Raw genomic sequence first — 11,000 nt, 5'->3', positions numbered from 1 at the left:
TGGAACCCAGTCTTAAAAAAATATTTCAGCTATAGTCAAAAGTGAGTCACCAAAAAAGTCGGATGGCATAAATGGAGTGCCACTCGACCTTGGTTAGGATCGGGACATGTCACCTGACTGGAACCCAGTCTTAAAAAAATATTTCAGCTATAGTCAAAGGTCTTTATAACAAATGGTCATTGAATGATGATCTCTCAACTACCCAAAATCATTATAGCAAAAATAAAAAAATACCACAAAATATTTGCTCTCGTCAATAAATGTGTGATTGAGACGTGTACCCTGTGAATGTTTAAGATACCTTTGAGTTTTCAAATTAATGAAATGCCTCATTGACCATAGTCTTCACTAATGGACTAAGTTACAATCATCGAAATGCCTTCGACTTCAACATGTATAATTGAATTTTCTTCCTAAAGTAAGCCATCGTCAAGCTCTTTAACCTAAATGGTAAAATGTAAAATACTATTAATCTATCGAACTTCATCTCCAATTCATTGTTTTGAAGACTGTGGTAATACCTTACAGGAAATTATTGATTTTTCTATCCAAAATTCTGTCATCTTCCACTTCAAAATTATTTCTTGTTCTCGAGTTTTGAAGGTTGAAGTAGATATAATCCTAAGTGTATTTTGAGATTTGAAATAGATAGAATCTTAAGGTTGAAGGTTAGAGTGAAATACTTAATCCACGTGGAAGGTTGACTAATTTTGAGAAGAAGAAAAAAAATACAGGTCTTTCATTACAGATTAAGAGGAAGGCATATAGGTCATTTTAATTAGTCTATGAGAGAAGATGGAGGTCAAGGGGTGTATGTCATTGGTTTGGAAACGTCGAGGGGTAATTCAAAATATTCATCAAAACTTAAATAAATCACCCTAAATAAATAGAGCACCACCTTCCCAGTTTGAAACTTAAATACAAAAGAGATCAGAGAGAGAAGACGTCCAACCTTTTTCTTTCTGCTTTTGGGTTCTTTGATTCTATCTGTGTCCTTTAAAGTACTCTCTCAAAACCGACAAAATGACCAACAAGTCTATCAATCCGATTCCGGTAAACAGAAGGTGACCAGTCTCTTGTGCTATTTTTCCAAATTTTCTAAAATCTGTAACGTTGAGATCATATGATCAAAGGTTTTATGATTGGTTTTTTTTTTTTTTTTGGCTTGTAATTTAATCACACACCCTAGAAGAACCCTAAGATATAGGGTTTTATAAGGGTGATAAACATTTATATACTTTAATTTTCTATGATAAAAAATATTAAGGATAATTTACCATAGAAGTTGAAGGACATCAAGATGACAGGTTTATCGAACCTAATGCATAATCCGAAAAATGTTATATAAATCAGATAGTGAATAGTTGGAATGAATTTATCTGATTGAGTGACTTGAGGCACGGAGAAGTCTTTGTCCTTAAAATCAATTTTGTTTGGTTTCCAAAATTCATAAGTTTGTTAATCACACATTCAGAAATAACAGACCATCCAATGATTGATCAACGGTTGAGATGATTTCGCACTCAAACGAGACTTAAATCGGAGATTTGCACCCCCCCTCCCCCTGTGCGTGCATCGCATGAGCACACTTGCACTAAGGGTCTTCGACGGGTTGGCCCCAAATACAATGGGTTACAGTCTCATGGTGCCTTGATCCCCCGTGTGTAGGCAAGGCTCAATCTCTCCCTTTCACACCCAAGTAAGTAGGAAAGTAAGAACATTTATAAATTGAGTATAAATCTTATATTTACTCGATATAGGACAAAATATTTAGAGTTATCTTTACAACTCTCAAGAGAAAGAAAAAAAAAAAAGAATTTTTGATTTTTCAATTTTTACAAATAAGGAAAATGTTTTCTTAACTAAGGTTTCACCAAAAAAGCAAAAATCCTACACCAATCACACTTAAGAGAAAATAAGGTCTTGAGTTCAAATATTTTCCTTAACAAAATCCAATAAATAATATTAACTATGAATCCTATAATAAGATTTTGGGAGAAAAATCAATGATTTTGACTAAAGATTGAAGATAAAGGTATTTTGTTTATTTTTAGTAATCTATGAGAGAAAATAAAGGTGAAGGGAAACATGTCATTGGTTGAACATTCTAATTGAACAACTTCAGGATTTGACAAAGTTTTTAATCCATCAACAGTTGGGTACTTTAAACACGGATGTCAACAGCAAACATGTTACAATATATTTATTTTATGTTTTTAAGAAAAAGACTACTTAACTTGGACACGTTTTTTATCCAACCTCCAACTTGACCAGTTATGAAGCATATCCAAACCCTTCTACATTAATTAAAGATTACTTAAAACAAATGTTATCTTAAGATCTGTTTCCACTTTTTCAATTTCCATAACAAAACTATATAATTAAATGCAGGTTGGAAGGAAAGGTGGCTATAATCACTGGTGGTGCAAGTGGGATCGGCGCAAGTGCAGTGCACCTCTTCTGGGAGAATGGTGCCAAGGTCATTATGGCTGACATTCAAGATGACGTCGGCCGAGCCATTTGTAATCAGCTCGACGAAAATGTGAGATACATCCATTGTGATGTATCAAAAGAAGATGATGTGTCCAACCTTATTGATACTGTAGTTTCAATGTATGGGAAACTTGACATAATGTACAATAATGCTGGCATCATAGACTGTGTTTATGGGACCATCGAAACAGCAGAGAAATCGGGTCTTGATCAGGTAATTGGGGTAAACTTGGGTGGTGCATTCTTTGGAGCCAAACACGCAGCAAGGGTTATGATACCAAACAGTAAAGGTTGTATTATTTTTACTGCGAGTGCTTCCGCTTCTATTGCTGGATTGTCATCCCATAGCTATTCGGCCTCCAAGCACGCTGTTGTTGGGCTAACAAAGAGTTTGGCGGCCGAGCTGGGACAATTTGGTATACGGGTGAATTGTGTCTCGCCTTTTGCGTTGGCCACTAACATAGAAGCTAAGTTTATTGATGTTGATATTGCAACAAAGGAATCTGTTATAGGTGAGATAGCGAATTTGAAAGGGGTGATTCTTAAGGCAATGGACGTGGCACGCGCCGCACTTTTTCTAGCTAGTGACGAGGCCAATTATGTGAGTGGGCATAACCTTGTGGTTGATGGAGGGTTCAGTGTTGTCAATCCTTCCCTTATGATGGTATTGGGTCTGAGGCCGCGTTTGTAGGGTGTTGATACCAAAACTTTCGTTCTTCGAACCCCACCTTCACCTACTTATTACATAGTACTTTGGGATGGTGATAGCATCCAATGCTTAGTTTGGTTTCATTGTTCACCGGATTATTGAAATATTTTGAATAATTCACGCATTTTAAGTTTAAAAAGAATAAAACGCGTTTTTTACGACTTTGAAGTGTAAACTTGTAAATTGTGACGTGCAACACAAGTCAAACTTTGAAGCAGCCATACTTCAAAATTTTAGAGGAATCCACCTTTTTACATGACAAATGTCTCTTTTATCTTTAAAAAAAATAATGGCGTAACCCTCTACATTTATTTGAGATTACTCATTAATTTTTCTAATTATTTATTTGTCCCTTAACTTTGGTCTTCTTTTATAAACCAACGGAACAGTAACCTTCATGCCCTCGTTATCACCACCATCATTATTACCACCACCATCACTATTAGCATCACCAATCCGACAGAGTTGATTCAACTTATCTCCATAAAACGGTATGCAAATTGGGAAAGAGTGGATTTTCCTAGTGGGAGTTAAAGCAAACACTCCTCAGTCTTGATTGGATGTTAGTCTTGTGTCAATGAAGGTAAGACACATGGGAGTTGGGACCTTGCACTGTTTGACTAGATAGGCAGGACAAATGGGCTGATCCCAACTCTACCAAGACTTGCTCAAAACAAGAGGCTTACTCCTAATAAAAATATAACGGGCTGGACAACATCTGAACTTCTTTTTAACATCAACTGAGGCCCATATAAAACCCTGGCACAGTAAGTTGTTATTGCTGCTAGTAGGGGTGCAACTTGGTACGGGTTAGTTCAGTTTAAAGCAAAATCAGAACCGAACCGACCAAGATCGATTTCATTCTATAAAAACTAAAACCGAACCGAATTAGTCTAGAACCGAACCAATCCAAACCGACCTTAATTCAGTTTGGTTCGGATCGGTTCCATGGGTTGCCAAGTCCAGAAATTCTCTCATAATGTACCCTTTCATCAACTCCATTAACATCCACATCATCGTCATCATCTTTTTCCATCTGTTCAGATTTCGCCTCAAATGAATTCCAAGTAGGAGGGAAGGACTTCTGCAAAGCTTCTGTAAGCTCTCCCCCTGTTATCTCAATCTTACGTAAATACTTGGACCAATGAGCTGCAGTCCCCACATCGATGATTATACCAAGTGGTGTCATTTCTCTACATACAGACAAGATTCCTGAGTAAATGTTTTCTTTGTTTAAGGTAGCTCTCGACAGTAAAGTTGAGGTCATTCCAGCCCAACTCTATTCTATAAGGCCCCGTTTGATTCAGCTGCCTGAATCTGCTGTCAGAATCTGTTGTCAGAAGCTGAAACACTGAAAATCTTGTTTGTTACAGCTTCGTGAAAGTGCTGTGCTGTTGAGCAGAATCTGGTAATTATTGTTTGATACAGCTTCTCAAATCTGCTGTTTAGGGTAAAATGACCAGAATACCCTTAAGGTTGATGGAACACTCAAAATGCATAAAAAATTACCAGAATACCCTTATAAATATATAATTACACTAAATATATATAAATATAATAAAATTATATAAAAACTTTTAAAAATAATTTTGTTAATTTTAAAATATTTATAATTCAAAAAAAAAATTATAGAAAATTTTATAATTCTACAAAAATTTCGGCAGCATCTCCTCTTAAAAATGGACATATGAAATTTTCCTGATAAACAAAATACCTGCATAATACGCAATTCAACATTCACATTACATCATATATACATAACATATCCACATCACATCATATATACATAACACATCCACATAACTTCTAATTTACATTCCGACATCATTTAAACATAATAATCATAGTTAATATAATAAGTAAAATTGAAATAAATAAAAACATGAAAAATATACATCCAACAAATGCATACAAAATATATTTTTCATTCTTCTTATTTGACTCTGTTACTTTATCTTGAGGAACATTATCATTGATAATGTCAACTTCATCTGCCCACACAAAAGACCCTGCATGTCTCTATAAAGTAAAATAACACATGAATTAATATCAGTCTCACCAAATATAAATATGCACCCAATATTAAGATCAATATCATATTACCTGCCAAGATGGACACCTATAAAACATCCTCCCATAATTTTCTTTTGTTTTAGCTGTGATTAATGTCATCACTCGACCACATGAACAACATGGTGGATACGTATAATTTGCCATCAATGCTATTCATCATACACAAATAACATAAATAAATAAGCATAGAATCTTCGAAATATAATTAAAAATATTATAATCTTTATTCCAACATCGAAGAACAGTATTTATAATTACAATACAAAGTAAAAAAAAATTAATATGAAAATGCATCAATGATTGCCAATAAAAATGGCATCAGCTATTAAATCCCTATGCATTTTCATTGTTTGTTGACTCTGACAACCTACTGATGGGGGAACTGGATACTCTTGATCAATGATCCTGTCTTCTTCCTCTTCCATTGCCCCTTCTTCCTCGAATCGAATAATTCTTCATCGGCAAGTGCATGTTTTATGATAAAATTGTGCAATGCCATGCAGGCCACGACAATGTTTCGTTGTTTGTCCAAATTATAGGAACGCATCATCTTCAAGATAGGCCATTTTGCCTTCAAAACCCCAAAGGTTCGTTCGATTACATTTCGAAGTGATGAATGTAAATGATTGAACATTTCTTGTCGACCATTTGCCCGTGACCTCCGATAGTCTTGTAGATGGTATCGAACACCTCGGTAAGGTGCGAGATAACCTTCCATTAGCGGGTACCCAACATCTACCAGATAGTATTTACCTATTATCCAAAAAAATTTATATTGCCTAATCTTGAATATAAATATATATAATTGACAAACTTTTAAATACAGACCTGGTGGAGGATATGGAAAATTTAAATTGGGAGTATTCAATGTCTCAAGGAAAACCCGTGAATCATTAGCCGATCCTTCCCAACCAACCACCACATGAGTGAATAACAGTCAAACGAACATGTTGCCATTATATTTTGCGTGAGTCCCTTATGTCCTCGATATTGCATTTGGTCTGCTATTGGTACAAATGCACTAATATGTGTTCCGTCTATCGCTCCAATACAACCCTACATATTTTTTAATTATATTAATCTATAAACATTAATAAAATAAATATATTTAAAGTGTATGTATATGAGAAATTACCTTAAAATATGGCCAAAAACGAGGATTGTTACGGATGTGTGGAGAGACTTCATTGAGGTCGGGAGGTACAATCAAGGACATTGACAAGTTCACAATCGCCAAAAGAACTATGTTGAAATACTTGCTAACCGTTTCAAGTGAATGAACAAAACGATCTGCAATTACTCTTTGTCCTTGATTATGTCCTATTATCAATAGGAACATCGCTACTTGTTCCTGAATAGTAACATATCGTTGCATCTTTAGCAGACCCCGTTCCTCAAGAATAGAACATAGATTCACAAATACATGACTTTCCATTCTAAACAATGCGTGGCACATCGTATTATCATTCAGTGTTTTTCGCACAAAATCAATCCCTTTGAATGGACAATTACTATGTTCCTCCCTATCTAAGACATTCGCACAATAAAATAAAGAACCTAGGATGGCTCCTCTCGTGCCTAAATTTAAAACACTTGACCCAACACTATTATTGGTATCATCATTTGAATCCATGGTATCAGCAGTATCAACAGTATTTGTGCTATCAACATATGAATCCATTTGACCTGTTTATGGATCCATATTAGTTGTATATACACCCAACTTACAATACACAATAAAATGATATCCACCACATACAACAAAACTCATTATCCACAATATTAATCACAATAAACATCCAATAGTGCAAATAATATCCATCTATAAGAAAATATAATATATGTCTAACAAAAATTAACATATCCATCTAACATAGTATATTACATCATATTGATGCAAAAAGTAATCAATGTATATTGCACCATATAGGTGCATCATCAAACCGACATAAATATAAAAGTAACCAAGTATATTGCACCCTATAGGTGCATCCCAAAACTAACATAATATAAAAATAACATGAAAAAATGTCTAACAATCTCTCCCAGCCAGATAATCAGTCATCTCGCTCTCTAACCACCTAAGACGAATATCTGTTGATCGTAACCCACAAAAAATCTCTCTGAATTGCTTGTTTTTCATAAACATCTTTAACGCAAAATGATAGAGATCACTGCTGGGGGTTATCTCTGTTAGCTAGTCTAAGAGGTCGATTGACTCTTGAATAGTGCCTTTCTTAACAGATGTCTGATTGATAGAAGTAGATGTCTGATTGTTAACTGCATCTACGAGCTTCACCAATGATTGACCAATTAGCATAGCAGGAGTCATCTTCTGCCTACGACCCTGAGATTGTAGAGTATCGCCACTTCTGCGTCGAACAGGATCTGTGGGTGGGGGTACAGTAGCGGTAGCATCATCCCCTAACTCATCAGCATCATCAAGAGTAAAGTCTAGAGGTGTCTGAGACTCTAGGGGCAAGGTCTCCATGACATCTTCTAGATCATCCCCAAGATTATCTGGTTGGTTTACTGATGTAGATGGCATTGTACCAGATGCAGGCGACCACATCCGGCTACCAGTAGCATATGTGCCTCCAAAGATTACATCTAATTGCTTCGCAAACATCAAAGGCTTCGATCGAAATATTGCATCTTTTGGATGATGCTTTAAAAAATAAAAATTCTAAATTATATATAAAAGAAATAAAAAAAATTAAATAAATGAAATAAAGAAGTAAAAAAAATATATACCTCTAACCACCCATCCCACCAATCATCACTTGCATCTAATATACCCGTCTCAACATTATAAGAGACGCCAGTATTTGTGCAAATCTTATTTCAACGTCCCCAAAGTCCTTTTTGTCTATCCCACTTATTTTTCATTTGCCCTCTATCATAGTAAACGCCAGTTATCCTTTTAAACTCTTTCACCAATGTTTCATATCCGATCTTATCAAGTACTTTATGTGGTCTCCTCCCCTTTTTAACTAATTCATAGCATATCTCGACCCAAACTTCATGTTGTTTAGGTGTCCAATCTGCTTTCGCACTTTTTGAATTGTTATCTTCCATCTGTCAATGGTAATAACAACAGTAGTGCATGGAACAAAACATGTCATATTCTACTTCAATCTCATCATCAATCTTTTGTAAAATCTTTAGTTCACAAACAAAAAAAATTACGAAATAAGTAAGAACAATAAAAATACTGTTTTCAGTCCCACGGTGATGGATTCCATATATATTTTGATTTTTGCACAATGTATAATCAAAGAGAGAAACCAGGAGGCAATGTCAGGCTATCCTATAGATAGCCGGAAGAACGCACAGTTCTCAGTCCCACGGTGAGGGATCCTTGTGTTCTCAATCTTTGACTGTACAGAGTACAGTAATTGATGTGTGTGTGTGTGTGCGTGTATAAGATAAAGAAAAGCATTCATGATTCAAATATTCAAACTTTAAAACTCAATTAGTGGCGATTCAGTTCAAACTTTAAAAAAAAAACCATTACAATTCTATAACATCTAACAAACATGATTCAAATATTCAAACTTTAAAACTTGGTATGACTGCCACTAAGGACTCTTTTGCTCAAAGCTAAAATCCAATCCTTACTCGAGCAAACCTTACATTATGAATCATGCTACCATTATGAATCCAGCCCTTATTGGAATTTTAGAAACTCTTGAAGCTAACCATTATAATGCATGAGTATTTAATTTTACCATGAATATGTAAATAATAAACACACCCACATAATAAACCCTTAAGAAACTTAAACCCTACTAAGTGATAAACACACCCATATGAAATTTCCATTAATAATAAACACACCCATATGTAAATAATGCTACCATTAATAATAAACACACACACACCCATATGTAAATAATGCTACCATTAATAATAAACACACCCATATGAAATTTCCATGTTTATACGTTTAGAAAAATCAAACCCAATTAAATAAAATTGATAAAAAAAAATTCTGAAACTTGCACAAAACTATAATCAATTAGACCCTAAAATTGATAAAAATAAAATTCTGAAATTTCCATGTTTAGATGGTTAGAAAAATCGAACCAAATTGATAAAAAAAAAAAAAATTCTGAAATTTGCTAAATAACAAAACTATAATCACGTAGACCCTAAAATTGATAATTTTTTTTTTGAAATTTCCATGTTTATAGGGTTAGAAAAATCAAACCAAATTAAATAAAATTGATGAAAAAAAATTATGAAATTTGCACAAAACTATAATCAATTATACCCTAAAATTGATATAAAAAAAATTCTGATCCATGTTTAGATGGTTAGAAAAATCTAACCAAATTGAATAAAATTGATAAAAAAAAATTATGAAATTTGTTTAAATAATAAAATTATAATCAACTAGACCCTAAAATTGGTAAAAAAATTTCAGAAATTTCAATGTTTATAGGGTTATAAAAATGGAACCAAAAATCTCGTTTGAAGCAACTGTTTGTCGAGGGAGAAGAGATGAAATTTGCACAAAATAATTATCACAACTATAATCAAAGTAGCCCCTAAAATAAAAAAAAAAAAATCAGAAATTTCCATGTTTATAGGGTTAGAAAATCACAAGTTCGGTTTGATTCCGCTGTTTGTCGAGAGAGATGAGACGAAGTGGAACTCCGGCTAAACGTAGATCTGTGCGTGGCTCGACAGAGAGAGAGAGTGCTTCGCGGCGGAGAGATCTGTGCAAGATCGAGGCCGAACAACCGTGCGCAGCTGTGTGAGAGACCGTGAGATAGAGAGAGAGAGGTGTGATAGAGAGAGAGACCGTGAGATAGAGAGAGAGATGTGATAGAGAGAGCGAGAGAGAGAGAGGTGAGATCGAGAGAGAGAGAGAGACGAGATTGAGAGAGATCTGTCGAAGGTTATGTCGAAGAGAATAGAGTAAAGGGGCAGGGGCAAAATCGTATTTTCACATCAACCGTTTATTCGGTGTTTTATTCCCCCGCAAACGCGATTACAAAAGCGTCTCAACCGAGCTTCTCTAATTTGCGTTTCCAAACGCAATTACGAAACGCAGATTTTAAACGCCGTTTTTAACAAACGGTAATTACGAGTGAAACCGCAGCTTTTCACCGCAAACGCAATGAAAGCCGCGTTTTGAAGCGGTAACAAACAGCCGCTAAACTTCCTTGGAAATAACATATTTTTAATGAAAATAAATAAATATAAAATTTCATATAATAAATTATTTATCTATCCATTAAAAAAGTCATTATTTTATCTATAAAAAAATTAATTAAATTATGTCCGAAATCTTAAAATAATTCATAGTGTGTGTGTATATATATGGGTCCCGTTCAGCAACATACATTTTGGCAAAACATGGGTTATAGGTTTTGGAATGGGCTGATTTTTGGTGAGGATGATCTCTACGGTGAGGAGATCATCCTCACCAAAAATCAGCCCATTCCAAAACTTCTAGCCCCATGCTTACAAGTTGAAAAATCGTGAACCGTCTATTTTTTGTAAATTATTTTTGATGGGGTTAGAAGTTTTGGAATGGGCTGGTTTTTGGTGATGATGATCCCCTCACCGTAGAGATCATCCTCACCAAAAATCAGCCCATTCCAAAATCTCTAACCGATGTTTTGAAAATTATTTTGCCAAAATGTTTGTCGCTGAACATTTCCCATATATATATATATATATGGTCCCATTCAACACCCTACGTGTTTTATCC

The 11,000-nt window shown here is 34.7% G+C and overlaps 1 protein-coding gene across 1 annotated transcript; it reads left to right on the top strand.

Annotated features, from left to right (window-relative positions):
• Window positions 1-927: 927 nt before the first annotated feature.
• On the top strand, window positions 928-3,363 carry LOC147385482 ((21S)-21-acetoxyl-apo-melianone synthase SDR-like). Its single transcript, XM_086423719.1, has 2 exons — window positions 928-1,064; window positions 2,392-3,363. The coding sequence occupies exons 1-2, from the start codon at window positions 1,024-1,026 to the stop codon at window positions 3,182-3,184; spliced, it is 834 nt and encodes a 277-aa protein (XP_086279845.1). The 5' UTR covers window positions 928-1,023; the 3' UTR covers window positions 3,185-3,363.
• Window positions 3,364-11,000: the final 7,637 nt, after the last annotated feature.

Source organism: Akebia trifoliata, chromosome 14 (genome assembly GCF_017979445.1).
Source record: "Akebia trifoliata isolate Shusen 1 chromosome 14, ASM1797944v1, whole genome shotgun sequence".
Classification (NCBI taxonomy): Eukaryota; Viridiplantae; Streptophyta; class Magnoliopsida; order Ranunculales; family Lardizabalaceae; genus Akebia; species Akebia trifoliata.
The sequence above is the reverse complement of the archived record's forward strand: the minus strand, read 5'-3'. Positions and strand labels throughout refer to the sequence as shown.

Bases quoted from the DNA above. Each gene is read 5' to 3' on its own strand.
- LOC147385482 (XM_086423719.1), top strand. From the start codon at position 1,024: ATGACCAACAAGTCTATCAATCCGATTCCGGTAAACAGAAG. The intron at 1,065-2,391 runs GTGACCAGTCTC...AATTAAATGCAG, and splicing joins CCGATTCCGGTAAACAGAAG to GTTGGAAGGAAAGGTGGCTA.